The 18,534-nt window shown below is 36.6% G+C and overlaps 2 protein-coding genes across 2 annotated transcripts in view; both read right to left on the bottom strand.

The window, feature by feature from the left end:
• Positions 1-11,978, bottom strand: part of LOC100373683 (splicing factor 3A subunit 1-like) — a 30,042-nt gene extending 18,064 nt beyond the window's left edge. The window contains exons 1-4 of the mRNA XM_002739021.4: positions 11,744-11,978; positions 3,804-3,842; positions 3,269-3,426; positions 205-323 (exon numbers count right to left, since the gene is read on the bottom strand). Of these exons, the coding sequence (XP_002739067.2) occupies positions 205-323; positions 3,269-3,426; positions 3,804-3,842; positions 11,744-11,861 (434 nt within the window). The 5' untranslated portion in view covers positions 11,862-11,978. The remainder of the gene's footprint in view (positions 1-204; positions 324-3,268; positions 3,427-3,803; positions 3,843-11,743) is intronic.
• The window catches only part of LOC100373081 (rho GTPase-activating protein 5-like), an 80,754-nt gene continuing 73,974 nt past the window's right edge, over positions 11,755-18,534 (bottom strand). Inside the window, exon 28 of the mRNA XM_085501025.1 lies at positions 11,755-12,040. Coding sequence (XP_085357151.1) covers positions 12,028-12,040 — 13 coding nt within the window. The 3' untranslated portion in view covers positions 11,755-12,027. The remainder of the gene's footprint in view (positions 12,041-18,534) is intronic.

Raw genomic sequence — 18,534 nt, 5'->3', positions numbered from 1 at the left:
AACCACATTTAGTTAATCTGGATTAGTTCCGTTTGAAACTTGTTCGAAATTACCTTAACATGGTTTTGAACACGATTGTCTCAAGTGGGAACAGAACTGACTTTGATTTGTATTTGATTCAGATAGAAACTACTTATTTTTGTCTAGTGAGGACAGGGCTGAAATATTGCCACATATAAAAATGGAATCACAGAGCGGACTTACAGGTCATAAGCAGAAATGGATGGTGGATCCGCCACAAACTCGTACTCTGGGGGTGGTTCTTTAGGTACAGCAGGCTCCACTTGAACCTGACTTGGCAGCTTAGCAGTCAACTGCATCAACTAGGATGGCATAAAAAGAACAAAATTTGACTTTAAGAAATAATAGAAAAATATTAAAAATTAGCATAGTAATGACATTTTAGAGGAAATATAAGATGTGAAATAACTATCATGGGTGACAGCAAAAATGTACCATAAACATTCTAAAGCTAGTTTAGGCATCAGTTTTCAATCTTCCCTGGCACCTAGATTTCAGTCAAATTTATGTTTTTCAGTGATGACTATTTAAGAATAAAATGTTTATTATGACTAGCTTGCATGAGTAAAGACTATTTCGCTAATGAGCTGTTATCACCATGAAAACATTTCTGATTACTAAAATATCTAGACAAAAATATTGATTTCATATCTGACTTCATGTCTATAAAAATCAATATATTGTACGGGAACATCATGCATCTTCCAACTTGTGTCTGCCACTCAGTGAGGTCTCTGAACCCTCATTATCATATTTAAATGAGATATCATGGTTGGTGGACACCAACCAACATTCTGATTGGTTGATAACCAACTTGACCTATCAGTTTTAAGAACACAGTTTTAGGTCAACTCATCATGTATGTCAACAAACATGATTACAAGACGGTAGGCTGGTTGGCGATCCGCTCCGCCCAAAAACAAGCAATATGTTTTTGGCTGTTTCCATGGTGTGACATAAACATGTATCTAATGTCGGATTAAAACTAAATGGGCCCTATACGAAGTTCGCAAACACCAGTGTTCTCCACAACCCAAAATAGCTGGTGGGCGGCCTAATTAACATAAATTTGCATATTAATTTGCATATTCACATACGTCATTCTAGCATTTATGTCATGAACTGCAATACACGCTAAGTTATTTACTATTCTCTTTTTAATTTAATTGAAACATGTTAAAATTTTTTGAAATACAAACAGATTGGTCACTATTATAATATTTACGAATTGCAAAAATTTTCAAATCTGTGATTTATACGTTCGCAAATTATTCTGCGTTCATGAAATGCAATTCGAGTAACCAAGAGCAAGTACAAAACATGTAGAAAATATACGAGGTGATTTGTCCCCGACGCCAAAACGGACGATTTGTCAAAATAAAACTAATAATTTTTTTTATTTGTGGCATCAGTACTCACCCGTACCGACAGACGGTAAGATGCATTTACGCATGTACGGTCACGATACGTTGCGTTTTCACATGTTGTTTTGGAATTCAAGAAAAAATGCTAGCAATCGGCAAAATAAAAGAATCTGCTATGTTCTCGAAAAATTAGACATAAAAAATGGATAAATTGAAAAAAGTACGTGGAAAAGATAACTAAAATATTATTCAATTACAAATACTTGCGGTAAACTAATCCGGCAGCCATGTTTAATGTTTATTACCACTTTCTGAATTCAGTACAGGAACACCCAGAATGCGCTGTTCCCCTATGCAACTTAGATACAAAATCGTTACAGCGCCAACAGCGGTGGCTGGCAGACGGTCGTTGAATGGGGTAGGCCAAAAAGTCACCAGTTTGCCTTCTCCATGCTGTTTTCACAATGGAAATCGAGCGAAGGTTGTAAATACGGCTAGAATTTTAATTTTTGTTCGAGTTTACATGCAATCTGCTAATATATTTGTTTATTTTCTGTGCATATACATTTCGTTCGTATTTACTTCTTTCTTTCGTGATCGGAAGACGATTATTAAAATTACAGCTGTAAATTGAAACCACTGTAGTTGTGTATCGTGAGCAATAAGTGGCAACAATGTCGGGCGACAATGAATTCAGGCGATTGACACATTGCCAAGAATACACTTGATAACTGCTTGTAGACTTCCAGTGGTCATTGTTGGACTCTTGAAACAATAGCAAAATAAAGGGTTGGGCAACTACACTTTTGTTTAGGCTTGGGAAGAACAATGCAAGCTTTTTACCCCTTGTGGAGAACACTGAACACCATTAAGTTTTTAGAAGTCACTTAGTTTATTACTATGATGTATTCTGCTGTTACATTTATTATTTCCAACCGTTTTGCGATAGTATTTTCTAGAATGAAGGCAGCATTTACAGTTCATTCAAAGTTCAAAGTTGCATTGGAATTACGTTGATACAGTGTAACATTGTCGGCGCCGGTGATCTCCTACCAGTGCGCAACGTAGCCAAAATAGAAAGCACGGTCATTTGAACACTGCTATTACAAAACTGTTAGGAGGTAATACATTTGGGGCGAAAGTATTCAAAAATCAGTTTTTGGATGTTGCAATGGCAGTGGTGGGCCAGGATTTTTTTCCAATTTATGACAGTACGACCTACTTGTAAAAATCACAGAGGAGTTAAAAGCCGTTGCTGGTGAAAAGTTACCCCAACTTTGGGGTCAAATTTCTCGGTGTTTTATCCTAAATTTGTAGGAGGAGATATATTTGGCGCGAAGCTATGGCAACGGTGGGTCAAAACAATTTTTCAGATTTTTCCTAATAACTAGGGTGAAGGTGTGACCTACCTGCCAAGTTTGAAAGAAATCAGCCAAGCCAAAAAAAATCACAGAAGAAATCATACGTGAAAACACTGGAAATCACACACACAGACACACACACACACACACACACACACACACACACCCACCCACACACATACACACACACACAAAACGACAAAAGTGATTATAAGGGCAATCCTAGTATTGCGGATCGCCAATACATGTAATCATGACTGTGCAATAATCAACATTTGTAACACCTCAAAAACAAATAAGTTATTCATCAGAAAAACAGCATGACCAGATTATACTTCTGTGATCATTTACTACTACACAATGTGCTTGTATACTTTACTTTATGTTTTCAAAGAAATCAAAACAAATGCATATTACATTTCTTTTTAACTATGAGAAAATACCACATTATTTAGGAAGCAAATTGAGGCTTTCACTCTTGCCTGACGTCTAAATAAGAATATTCATGGTATACAGACTTACCTTGGGTAGTGTGGAAGCAGTGGGCTCAGTGGCCGTACCATCTTGGAACTCTTTTACTTTATGTCGGTAATATGCATGGTATGGATCATTGGGATTCAGAAAATTGAACTTGGAATTGTTTATTTCATTCTGGCGAATACGCGTCTCAAACTCCGGCCCTGTGAAAAGTGAATCATACAGAACTGAATGAAACTGATTGATGTAGAACTTAAATATCGGTAGATTAAATAAATCAATGTACATTCTCTATTTGATACAATGCATACACGAGAGGATAGTAACGTAACAACAAAAGATAAAACAAGTATTTGATTTTCAATGTTATAAATGTTCACACAATTAGAAAATTTGAGGATGTTTGTACGAAAGAAAGTCACTGTGATTCCTAGTTTACCCCCTGTGATGCATCAGATCCAGTCTCAAAATTACTGTGATCCCTTGTTTAAACCCTTGTAATTCATCAGATCCACAGCCTCAAAGTCACTCTGATCAAAATATAATAGTTTTAACTGAAACAAAATAAAGCAAAACTTACCATTTCTAGCAACAAAACTGGCAGTCTTGTCAACGATATCTGGATGCAAGGTTCAGGAAACTATAAGTCATATGGTTTGCATTATTCAATTATACTGTGGTTCTAATTAAAAAGTAAAAGTTGCATGCCCATTGAGCAGATTGGATAATAAAAATCAAATGCCTGTCACAATCAGTATAGAACATGTACCATGTGAAGCTCTGTTGACAAGAGTTGAGACAAGTGTGCCTTCTAACATTATGAAGGTTTGTGATTTGTGTGAGTCAAAAAAGAGAAATACAAATTTGAGTGATTCAATTCAAACTTCAACAATGAATAGTACCGGTAGTGTTACACATTGCCTACCGAAATATCTCATTTGATTTGTCATGAATGGGGGGGGGGGGGTGTTTTACAGTTCCGTAGTTGGGTGCCCCCACTCTCACTTTCATCAGTTAGCGATTTTTAGAGAACGAAAGGTGGCATCTGGTGCAATTTATGTAAAATTAATTCAGTAAACCAATGCCTTATTTTCACTATTTTCCCAAACGTTGTTACCAAACCTTTTTTAAGGTACATTTTTTTTATGAATCATATTTCTTTCGATTGCATTGCTCAATGACCCATCAAAAATCACTATTTCTCAGTGTGTTACTTGGGATCTCTTTGGATCAATGACAAGTCAAAATGACTCAGAAGTCACACTGATGGAGACATTACCTTCATGGTTGGTTCATCATGCTTAAATTGTGTGAATTGCTTCAGAAAACTGAAGAATATAATGTATGAAGTGAAAACTTGTGTCAGATAAAATATTTGAATTTGAATTTTATTCTATATTGATATTATTAAATAACTTTTGTCTTTCTGTTTGGTACCCAAGACATTTCATGAAGAAATGCTTATTCTGAAACGAGTCGTTAAGATTTTATGTTTCAGATTACATAAGAGCAAATATGGTTCAAAAGTGTACGAGTCTTTTTACACATTCTCAGTTTTCTATGATCATTTGTTACACTCAACTTCCAGAACTCTACATACCTTTGTTGAATGTTTGGCAGGACTCCAGAAGACGTACCTACACACGAATTGGTGACGTCACAAAATACATGACCTTCAATCGGGGTCGTTTCCTCGGTATATACGAATTGGTATATACAAATTACAATAAAGATACTTAAGACATTATACATAAGGTAAAACAAATCACGTGACAATATAATGATAATAACGGTAATAAATCCTAGCTTAACAGTTGAACAGAACGATCATATAGCCAGTCGGGTCACGCCGAGGGTCACGAACTGTGTTCCAAAATGGCCGTGTGGTTGAAACTGGGTCATGGCGTGACGGGCGAGGCATCATTGTACACTCACAAAATCATAATAAAACGGGGAAGTGGTTGCATATTACGGCGTAGCCAACATGGGAAATGAAAAACCGCCCAATACATGGGTTCGAATCACACTAGATACACACTTATCAGAACCGAAGCAATCGAAAACCAGCAATCGTTTTGGCTTTTCCGTTCAACTCATCAGAACATTGAAGTAGTTAGCAAAATGAACACCACTCAACGACCAACGTCGTGGCGTGGTACACAAGCGTGCCGCATCATACTTAAACAAAATAGTAAAATGTTAGATCGTTCGAACCCCAACGCGAAAACAACCACGATAAAAATCAAACTAGGAAAAAATAAAACAAAACCGTCAACAATGTCAAATACACGAGATAAATAACACAGCGAAAACAAGATAAAATACACGAGATAAATAACAAAAACAAAACGTTTTAACTGCCGCCTCAGAGATTTGCTATTTGGAACAAGTCAATTGATAAGGTTTAAGTAACACTTCGAAACTCCTGCCTCTAGCGACCAACGTCGTGGCATAGTACACAAGCGTGCTATTAAAACGAAATATAAAGCGAAAAACGTGGTGGGTTCGAGTCCAGTTCAAGTTACGACAAAGTTAAAGCAAGAAAATAGAAGATCGACACAAGCTAAATTTTGGCAAAGACAAGTAATAGTATTTTCTAACACATTGGCAAATTTTACAAATATACATAAACGATTTACTACTTAGACTTCAGTAAGCACTAAGTTCGTGAGAAAGTATTTTATTGCATTGTTTTGGAAACACAGTGATGGCAATACAGGAGTAATTAGTAGTACCAACACAACCAGTTGTATAAAACTGACAACATTGATTTCGCAATATTGACTATTTACTGTCAAAGTGTCATTTATGTGGATGTAATACAGTGAGTTAACACACGTAGAACGAAATCGTCGTTTCAGAAGAATAGTACTTTTTCAAAGAAAATAAATACAACAATCGCTTGCAGTGTTTAGTGCAAGCATTTCGTACGCCTTAGAAATCACTGTTGGTAATGTTGCCTCCAGTGACCTTTTAACCATCAGAACTAACAACACAAGAACAACAAACCTGGTCAGCAATAAATAAATAGATAGATATGCGTCTGCTGCGGTTAGTCCGGCACGTATCGAGTTCAAACTATTATTACTAATTAGCAGTCAAATAGCAAACAGACATTCGGACGCCACAAACAATGTACTTAGAAGTGGGGTGGGATAACTGATGTTCATTGGTCCAGCCCCGCAAACAGATCAAGCCACAAATAATAGAAACACTTGCCAAACAGATGTAACGAATTGCAGGGGCACACGTCACAGATGCACAGATATATAAAGCATCGACAAACAAGTAACTTTCGTTGCATCAGAAATAGAAACTTATTTCATGTTCCTATACTACTACTACTACTTCGCAGCAAGGACCAGTCTCACTCAAAAAATGGCTCAAGCGTCCATCAACAAGATTGGCCAGATCGACGGAAAACAGCCTACTCTGCCTGCTCTGTTTTCACTAACTTCTAACCCGCAGAGAACTGTGGAATGGTGTCAGCAGAACGGACTGATTGCGAAATCACGTTCCTGTGATGCATGTGGCAGAAACATGACTCTCTGCAGGCGCACACCAGCTCTTGAACCACTGGAGTGGCGGTGTAACCATCGCGCTTGTGGAAAGCGTGTTTCTGCTCGCAACGGAACGTGGTTTTCAAACAGCCATCTTTCTGTTGCTACCACTCTACAGTTACTGTATTTTTGGTGTATTAAGTTTCCGGTTACTGACGCTAAAACTCACTTGGGTGTTTCTGTTACTACTGCTATTAACTATTATAATTTCTGCAGAGAGGTTTGTTTCGCGATTCTGGCCGATGAAACATACAATCACCAGTATTTTGCGGAGAACCCGGTGCAATTAGGAGGCCCCGATTGTATTGTCGAAATCGACGAATCCAAATTCGGCAAAAACAAATACAACCGGGGCAGATGGCGAGAAGGGCAGTGGGTTTTTGGCGCCATTGAACGGGGGACGGGTCGTTGTATTTTAGTTCCCGTCAAACAACGGGACGCTGATACTCTCATTCCTCTTATTAACAAATTTATTTTACCGGGTACTACAATCATGTCCGACCAATGGAAGGCTTATTCTGCTTTCAGTTCTCCTGATTCTCCGTATTATCATTTAACTGTTAACCATTCAATGCATTATGTAGATCCTGACAGCGGCGCCTGTACCAACACCGCCGAGGGCATGTGGAGTCATGTCAAAAAACATGTCCCGACTACCTCTAGGGCATTGTTTCCTTCTTATTTATATGAGTTTATGTGGCGAAAACATTTTGGTAATAAGATCGAAGCGTGGTCGCCACTTCTTCAGCATATCCGTTTTCTTTATCCTCTTCATTCTTTGGAGGATGAGAGTTCAGACTAATTTATTTTCAAGTTATTGGCTATACAAATTGTATAGCCCTGTCAAGGTCCAGTTGGCCCGGCTGGTACATGTAGTCCCTTGTTCCGGGTCCCTACTCGGGGTTACGAGTTGTATATATATATGGGGCCGTTTTAGGTCACAAGCCCGTCTCCCAAACAATAAAGCGTTAAACCCCCCTAAACAAGAACGCACACGCAAACACACGCGGTTTCACCCAGAGGGTGGCCGCACCAAATCAAATCCAAAAATAGAGTATAAATAGCACAAGTTCATTAATGTGCTTTGCATCCACATTACCATTACATTAAATCCAAACGCGCACACACACACACACACACACACACACACACTCATTCACTCATTGAACACTGCATTACATAAAATCTCACACAAGTAACATGAAATTAATACCAAATTTATACACAACTATAGAATAAGTGTAAGTGGCCATATTAAACATTTGCCCAGAGTTAAATTCCATTTCAAACAACCCACAATAGGTTTATTCTCACAACCTGCAATGATGACAATTAATTAAACACTGTGTCTACACCAAAATCAGTCTCAAATATATGTCCACTTATTTAGTCTCACAATTTAATCACTTGTTAAAACTTGTTAAAACTTGGAAATTGCTTAAACGCAACTTGTTTAATCAGTTGACATCAATGCTCACAGACAGTGCACAACAGAGTATCATTATTGAGCAATTATTAACAGGAACGTGTCTTGGCATTAGGGTTAGGGTCGGGTCAGGTATGGGCAACGCAAATGGCAAACACCCAATTGGCAAAATGTACACTAACGGGTTATGTCATGTATATAGTTTACACAAGTAAAAACACAAAATTGCAATTTTTTTGCACAATTGTAATTGTAATATGTTGTATTTCTATATATACACACTATATACTCCTATCAAATGCAAACACAACCAGTCAATCTATCGTGGTCTTGTGGGTCAGTTCTCTACGTAGTGATCAGGAGGACCCGGGTTCAATTCCCTTGCCTACACATCTTTTTCTCGAAAACACTATTTGCAATAAAGCTAAATATGACAACAAATTATTCAATTTTCATGACTACCCACATAGCTCAGTTGATTTGTACTATGTCAGCAATGTGAGCGATCACTGGTTCAAATCCAGTATGTTTAGTTAGATTTTTGAATGCTAGTGAAGACAGTGCTCCTATGAATAGGACTTAAATCCTATCTCTTGTGTGAAGACACTCGTGGTACAGTGGACAAGACAGTGCGCTGGGAACTCAAAGATCGCAAGTTCGAATCACGGATTGGACACTCCTACAAAAGACATGAAAGACGTTAAAAACATAAACACCGGATTCAAAAACTCAAGTCAGAACACAAGAATACTACCTCACATGGAAGCCAGTCGAAGTCGACGAAGAACGAACACAGTTGACAGCTGTAGGTCACGTGCAACAACAGACACGAGGAGCATGGCTGCTCTCCAAATGGGTCCCTTCTTTTGTATTGACCCCCTAAGGATTACTGATCCCCCTTTCTAACTCTTCCCCCCAAAATAATATATCGCCCCTTTTAAAATGTATTGACCCACAAATGAATGAATATTCATGAGCACAGAAACTGCTACGTCATGAATAAATTAGCATAATTTAAAACAAATTTGCATAAAGTGTAGGTACGTCTTCTGGAGTCCTGCCGAATGTTTTTTCGTACGTTTTTTATTTTAGTGTATGGACAAGGACAAATTGGTAGTATTTTCAGAGACCATGTTTTTTACTGGTGTAAACCAAAGTAAATTTTGTTGTTTTTGTTCTTCAAATGCTTGTTTTGTAATATTACTGTCTGGTAAGACACTAATATAATACTAGCATTTAATAAGATTTTCCTGAATATCTACGAGTAATGGAAATTTACCAAGTTCAGCTTTACACGAGTAGAATTTATTCACACCTAGTATTTTTTTGCAGAATTTCAAATTTAACTGTCTACACAGGTTGACAGGTTATTTAAATACACTTTTGACTACTAATGTAAGTAATTAATACATGTACACTTAAAGTGCCTGTGCAATGCCCACCCTCACGTTTCCCATTTTAGACCTGTGTCCCACTGAAACGGGCAGTTATTGATTTTTTTGCTGAAAATGATTACTCGTATCCAAGTAAATTGGGAATATTTCTTGTGTTGTAGCCACGCCCACCTATCCTGAAACGGTTGACTGTTTCCGGATTTCCGACTCTCGCCGAAAGTGCGCCACCAAATGCCAAAATGTGAGAGGAAGTCATACCCCTGAGCCGTAATAACACTGGTCATTTAGTATACTTTTAAACGATATACATTTTTCGGTCGCCGTTTTTTTCCCTTTTTTTTTGTCCATTTTTTTTTTTGAGAGAGAGAGAGTTTTTAGATTTGTGTTACAGGCAGTTGCAGTGAAACGTATAGTCATAGTGTAAGTATTCACACGTTTCTAATCGATCCGAAAGTGCGACATCAGTGGACGAAAGCCACTTAACCTCAGCTTCTTTTTTTTTGAAAAACTGTCCTCGTCCATGAAAAAAACAACTTTTGAAAGAAATAGATTCCGGACCATGATCACCGAGGCGGATTTCAGAAGAGAGAGATGGCAAGTGTTTCAAATGAGTTGACTGTTTTTGCGATCCTGATTATCGTTTTATAAAGACCATTTAGTCCCTGTTAAGTAAAGAGTAGCAATAATTTTGACAGTGACACGAAAACGAAGCGTCGGACAAACAGGAAATTACACAGCCCTTACACATTGCTAATTGTTTTCATTTTCGAAGGCTAAAAGTTTCTGAATTGTTTGGTGATTGGTGTTGAATGTCGAATTCACACCTCTGTTCTTTTTTTACCTCCATGCTTGCAGCTTGATCTGCGTAATAATTTATGAAATAAGAATCCGGGCTTGGTCAATGTGTTTCCACTAAATAAAGTTATATTATGATGTTACAAATTTAGGATAAAACACTTCAGTTATAGCTCATTATGACAATCACTCCTTGAAGCACGCTAACTCGAATCCACTCTGAATTTATCTGTATGTGTGTCGATCTCGATTATTTTTGTTATCCAATTAAACGCCGCTTTTAACGCACTTGCCCTCGACGTGACCCGACGCGTTCACCTATTTCAACAAAATTTCAATTTATTTCCACATGGCTGTCATTTATTTAATAACTGTGATTTGTCATTTTGTAATTATTTTATAGTGATCACTATAGTCTAATGTTTAGAATGTCAAAATATGTTCTCTTTTATTTTAATTTTGAAAGTTTTACTCAGACGATGAAATAAAACAGTGTTGTGACGTGACTAGTAACCTATTTTGTCCAGCGACAGTGTACAAACGTGTGCCGGTGACGATCACGGTGACCAGCTATACCAGAACGGACATATTTCGCATTTAACTCAACCCCATGCAACAAAAATTGATACTATGTGTTCATTATGGTCCATTCCTCCTCGACGAACAAGTACATAAGTGAAAATTTAGTCAAAGACAAGAAAACTGCACAAGAAATTTGCCTTATTTACACGTATCGGCAATGCAAGCTGCCATACGACTTCCCCTTCTGACGTCACAAGGGGAATTTCTGTATGCAAATAAGAAGCTAATGAGGAGCCTCGTTTTAAAATACACAAAAATAAAGTTGCCGTGGATTGAGTTGAAAACACATTTTTTCACTCAAAAAAATAATTCATGCTTAGAAACATAAAAATTAATAATATTTATGTATCAATGGATAATTTTAGGCGTAAAAATAGCAGCCATTTCACAGGCACTTTAAATATTGATGATTTTTAATTTTGACGAAATGTTGTAGACCTGTAGCTACCATACAGCTTAGCCCTGCGTACAGTGCTGTGTGTGCAGAGACGCGTTCGGTTGATAGATGTCCCCATCTATCAATCGAACGCGTCCCCGTACACACAGCACTGTACGCAGGGCTACCATACAGCCGTGATCAATTAGACAATATTGAAGGGGCAATTGCACATTAAAAATTGCCAGAAATGATCAAGCCCGCAGCACCAAATTAGGACACGGTGTAATCAAATCAAACTATTTTTGTGTATAGTAAGTTTAGTTACCTATTCAACCACAAAGTAACATGCACATTATCACCCCAGACCAAAGCGTACAAGGATACTTCTTACTTCAGGTGGTGGATAAATAATACCAACAATGCGCTTCCCGCTACTCGATGGAGCGTCGTCTTCATTGTTCGGATTGTTGCCCTCGACCGGATTTGTTACCTCTGCCGGCATCCTCAGGTTGTATGTATAGTCGTGTATAGGATCACTCTGTGATTATGTATTAAAACAGTCTCAATTCCTCGGGAAAATAGGACATCAACGACACATGAACGTCATGCTTGTAATTTTATTCAATATGGCGGCGTCGGTCAATTTCAATTGTTCATCGCTGGTGGCGCTAATGCCAAAACCTATCAAAAGAAGAACAAAAACCCAGTATTACCAGATGTACATTACTTGGGGTTTGCAACTACGGTGACATGATACCAAGATCCCGTTTCAATCTCGCTCTCGCATAAGTGTTCCAACTCAGAAAAATTCGAATGCGCATGCCCGAGGTAACTAGGATACTGGAATGTCCAGGTGGATCAAAATAGCTGCTCACGATATGACGGATTACGATAACTATATTTTCTTTACATTTTCGATGTATTACATTTTTTCACTATGAATGTGGTAATACATGTTTTATTATTTTATTACAAACCGCCTATCTCATGTCAGAAGGTCGTAGCACCAGTCTCGCTATTTACGAGATGAGACTTGAATGGGATCTTGACATAATGTCACCATACAGTACTATGCGCGTTGCAAACCCCAAGTAATGTACCTCTGGTATTACTTATATTTTCAAAACAACTGTTTGCAAGAGATGACATGATTGTTTTCAAAATGGTTTTTTATCAAATATGATCGTGCTAATGTGGTTTCATTTTTGGAACTGCTAAAATTGTAAATATATATTTTTTTAATTTCTGGTACATGATGAATCCGTAGCATATGTTGGACATTCATTTGCACTTAAAATACCTTGAAATTATTAAAAACCCCATCCACAGATCATCTATGACTAAACTGAGGATAAGTGCCCACATACTTCAGATTGAAGTTGGGCGATATCACAACATAGATATCTCAAATAGAACATGCCCTCTCTGTGACTCCAATGAAAATGAAGATGAAGAACACTTCCTCTTCAATTGTAACCTGTACAAATTTGAAAGAGATGCTTTGTTTGAAAACGTAAACTTATCCGGTAATCTGAAAGCACTTCTCAATAACAAAAATTCTGAAACCGTCCAAGCAATTGCCAAGTTTATCAGCGACTGTTTCACTAAAAGAGAGAATTTCATGAAAAGCAATTTACCAGCTGCCTCAAAACAACACCAAAAAATATTTATATAATAATATTTTCACAGTATTACTATTTATTTCTTTATTATTATTATTATTATTACTTATGTATTTTATTGTTCCTTATATCCTTATTGTATTCTAATCTAGATCCCAGAAGGGATACGATATCAATAAAGGTTGTTATTATTATTCATTTGATAGTGCAAGGCCGTAGGAAGAAAAAAATAGTTGGGCCGGCCTTCTATCGAGGGCCGTAGGCCCGAGGCGTATGATGACGTGGGCGGATATACCATGTCTGCTAGAGGGGACGTGCAGAAGTGGTCCGGCCATAGCCGGTACGGTTCCTACGGCCTTGTAGTGTTGTGTCCTTGCATAAAACTAGTCATATTGATAATTGTAGACATTGCCATGTGTTTACAATCCGTTGCATATGTTGGTCATTCATTTGATAGTGTTGTACCCTTGCATAAAACTAGTCATATTGATAATTGTAGACATTGCCATGTATTTACAATCCATGGCATATGTTGGTCATTCATTTGATAGTGTTGTACCCTTGCATAAAACTAGTCATATTGTTAATTATAGACATTGCCATGTGTTTACAATCCGTGGCTTATGTTTGTCATTCATTTGATAGTGTTGTACCCTTGCATAAAACTAGTCATATTGTTAATTGTAGACTTTGCCATGTGTTTACAATCCATGGCATATGTTGGTCATTCATTTGATAGTGTTGTACCCTTGCATAAAACTAGTCATATTGATAATTGTAGACTTTGCCATGTGTTTACAATCCGTGGCATATGTTGGTCATTCATTTGATAGTGTTGTACCCTTGCATAAAACTAGTCATATTGATAATTGTAGACTTTGCCATGTGTTTACAATCCATGGCATATGTTTGTCATTCATTTGATAGTGTTGTACCCTTGCATAAAACTAGTCATATTGATAATTGTAGACTTTGCCATGTGTTTACAATCCATGGCATATGTTGGTCATTCAGTTGATAGTGTTGTACCCTTGCATAAAACTAGTCATATTCATAATTGTAGACATTGCCATGTGTTTACAATCCGTGGCATATGTTGGTCATTCAGTTGATAGTGTTGTACCCTTGCATAAAACTAGTCATATTCATAATTGTAGACATTGCCATGTGTTTACAATCCATGGCATATGTTGGTCATTCATTTGATAGTGTTGTACCCTTGCATAAAACTAGTCATATTGATAATTGTAGACCATGTCATATGTGTTTACAATCCATGGCATATGTTTGTCATTCATTTGATAGTGTTGTACCCTTGTATAAAACTAGTTATATTGATAATTGTAGATTTTGCCGTGTGTTTACAATCCATGGCATATGTTGGTCATTACCCTTGCATACAACTAGTCATATTGATAATTGTAGATATTGCCATGTGTTTACAATCCATGGCATATGTTGGTCATTCATTTGATAGTGTTGTACCCTTGCATAAAACTAGTCATATTGATAATTGTAGACATTGCCATGTGTTTACAATCCATGGCATATGTTGGTCATTCATTTGATAGTGTTGTACCCTTGCATAAAACTAGTCATATTGATAATTATAGACATTGCCATGTGTTTACAATCCGTGGCATATGTTTGTCATTCATTTGATAGTGTTGTACCCTTGCATAAAACTAGTCATATTGTTAATTGTAGACTTTGCCATGTGTTTACAATTCATGGCATATGTTGGTCATTCATTTGATAGTGTTGTACCCTTGCATAAAACTAGTCATATTGATAATTGTAGACTTTGCCATGTGTTTACAATTCATGGCATATGTTGGTCATTCATTTGATAGTGTTGTACCCTTGCATAAAACTAGTCATAATGATAATTGTAGACTTTGCCATGTGTTTACAATTCATGGCATATGTTGGTCATTCATTTGATAGTGTTGTACCCTTGCATAAAACTAGTCATATTGATAATTGTAGACTTTGCCATGTGTTTACAATTCATGGCATATGTTGGTCATTCATTTGATAGTGTTGTACCCTTGCATAAAACTAGTCATAATGATAATTGTAGACTTTGCCATGTGTTTACAATTCATGGCATATGTTGGTCATTCATTTGATAGTGTTGTACCCTTGCATAAAACTAGTCATAATGATAATTGTAGACTTTGCCATGTGTTTACAATTCATGGCATATGTTGGTCATTCATTTGATAGTGTTGTACCCTTGCATAAAACTAGTCATATTGATAATTGTAGACATTGCCGTGTGTTTACAATTCATGGCATATGTTGGTCATTCATTTGATAGTGTTGTACCCTTGCATAAAACTAGTCATATTGATAATTGTAGACATTGCCATGTGTTTACAATCCATGGCATATGTTGGCCATTCAGTTGATAGTGTTGTACCCTTGCATAAAACTAGTCATATTGATAATTGTAGATTTTGCCATGTGTTTACAATCCGTGGCATATGTTGGTCATTCATTTGATAGTGTTGTACCCTTGCATAAAACTAGTCATATTGATAATTGTAGACTTTGCCATGTGTTTACAATCCATGGCATATGTTTGTCATTCATTTGATAGTGTTGTACCCTTGCATAAAACTAGTCATATTGATAATTGTAGACTTTGCCATGTGTTTACAATCCATGGCATATGTTTGTCATTCATTTGATAGTGTTGTACCCTTGCATAAAACTAGTTATATTGATAATTGTAGATTTTGCCGTGTGTTTACAATCCATGGCATATGTTTGTCATTCATTTGATAGTGTTGTACCCTTGCATAAAACTAGTTATATTGATAATTGTAAATTTTGCCGTGTGTTTACAATCCATGGCATATGTTTGTCATTCATTTGATAGTGTTGTACCCTTGCATAAAACTAGTCATATTGATAATTGTAGACATTGCCATGTGTTTACAATCCATGGCATATGTTGGTCATTCATTTGATAGTGTTGTACCCTTGCATAAAACTAGTCATATTGATAATTGTAGACATTGCCATGTGTTTACAATCCATGGCATATGTTGGTCATTCAGTTGATAGTGTTGTACCCTTGCATAAAACTAGTCATATTGATAATTGTAGACATTGCCATGTGTTTACAATCCGTGGCATATGTTGGGCATTCATTTGATAGTGTTGTACCCTTGCATAAAACTAGTCATATTGATAATTGTAGACATTGCCATGTGTTTACAATCCATGGCATATGTTGGTCATTCATTTGATAGTGTTGTACCCTTGCATAAAACTAGTCATATTGATAATTGTAGACTTTGCCATGTGTTTACAATCCATGGCATATGTTGGCCATTCATTTGATAGTGTTGTACCCTTGCATAAAACTAGTCATATTGATAATTGTAGACATTGCCATGTGTTTACAATCCATGGCATATGTTTGTCATTCATTTGATAGTGTTGTACCCTTGCATAAAACTAGTCATATTGATAATTGTAGACATTGCCATGTGTTTACAATCCATGGCATATGTTGGTCATTCAGTTGATAGTGTTGTACCCTTGCATAAAACTAGTCATATTGATAATTGTAGACATTGCCATGTGTTTACAATCCATGGCATATGTTGGTCATTCAGTTGATAGTGTTGTACCCTTGCATAAAACTAGTCATATTGATAATTGTAGACATTGCCATGTGTTTACAATCCATGGCATATGTTGGTCATTCAGTTGAAAGTGTTGTACCCTTGCATAAAACTAGTCATATTGATAATTGTAGACTTTGCCATGTGTTTACAATCCATGGCATATGTTGGTCATTCATTTGATAGTGTTGTACCCTTGCATAAAACTAGTCATATTGATAATTGTAGACATTGCCATGTGTTTACAATCCATGGCATATGTTGGTCATTCAGTTGAAAGTGTTGTACCCTTGCATAAAACTAGTCATATTGATAATTGTAGACTTTGCCATGTGTTTACAATCCATGGCATATGTTGGTCATTCATTTGATAGTGTTGTACCCTTGCATAAAACTAGTCATATTGATAATTGTAGACATTGCCATGTGTTTACAATCCATGGCATATGTTTGTCATTCATTTGATAGTGTTGTACCCTTGCATAAAACTAGTCATATTGATAATTGTAGACATTGCCATGTGTTTACAATCCATGGCATATGTTGGTCATTCATTTGATAGTGTTGTACCCTTGCATAAAACTAGTCATATTGATAATTGTAGACATTGCCATGTGTTTACAATCCATGGCATATGTTGGTCATTCAGTTGATAGTGTTGTACCCTTGCATAAAACTAGTCATATTGATAATTGTAGACATTGCCATGTGTTTACAATCCGTGGCATATGTTGGGCATTCATTTGATAGTGTTGTACCCTTGCATAAAACTAGTCATATTGATAATTGTAGACATTGCCATGTGTTTACAATCCATGGCATATGTTGGTCATTCATTTGATAGTGTTGTACCCTTGCATAAAACTAGTCATATTGATAATTGTAGACTTTGCCATGTGTTTACAATCCATGGCATATGTTGGCCATTCATTTGATAGTGTTGTACCCTTGCATAAAACTAGTCATATTGATAATTGTAGACATTGCCATGTGTTTACAATCCATAGCATATGTTTGTCATTCATTTGATAGTGTTGTACCCTTGCATAAAACTAGTCATATTGATAATTGTAGACATTGCCATGTGTTTACAATCCATGGCATATGTTGGTCATTCAGTTGATAGTGTTGTACCCTTGCATAAAACTAGTCATATTGATAATTGTAGACATTGCCATGTGTTTACAATCCATGGCATATGTTGGTCATTCAGTTGATAGTGTTGTACCCTTGCATAAAACTAGTCATATTGATAATTGTAGACATTGCCATGTGTTTACAATCCATGGCATATGTTGGTCATTCAGTTGAAAGTGTTGTACCCTTGCATAAAACTAGTCATATTGATAATTGTAGACTTTGCCATGTGTTTACAATCCATGGCATATGTTGGTCATTCATTTGATAGTGTTGTACCCTTGCATAAAACTAGTCATATTGATAATTGTAGACATTGCCATGTGTTTACAATCCATGGCATATGTTGGTCATTCATTTGATAGTGTTGTACCCTTGCATAAAACTAGTCATATTGTTAATTGTAGACTTTGCCATGTGTTTACAATCCATGGCATATGTTGGTCATTCATTTGATAGTGTTGTACCCTTGCATAAAACTAGTCATATTGATAATTGTAGACTTTGCCATGTGTTTACAATCCATGGCATATGTTGGCCATTCAGTTGATAGTGTTGTACCCTTGCATAAAACTAGTCATATTGATAATTGTAGACATTGCCATGTGTTTACAATCCGTGGCATATGTTGGCCATTCATTTGATAGTGTTGTACCCTTGCATAAAACTAGTCATATTGATAATTGTAGACTTTGCCATGTGTTTACAATCCATGGCATATGTTGGCCATTCATTTGATAGTGTTGTACCCTTGCATAAAACTAGTCATATTGAT

The sequence above is a fragment of the Saccoglossus kowalevskii genome, chromosome 7, assembly GCF_978046115.1.
Source record: "Saccoglossus kowalevskii chromosome 7, keSacKowa6.1, whole genome shotgun sequence".
In the NCBI taxonomy this organism is placed as follows: Eukaryota; Metazoa; Hemichordata; class Enteropneusta; family Harrimaniidae; genus Saccoglossus; species Saccoglossus kowalevskii.
This window is presented reverse-complemented; position numbering and strand designations above follow the sequence as displayed.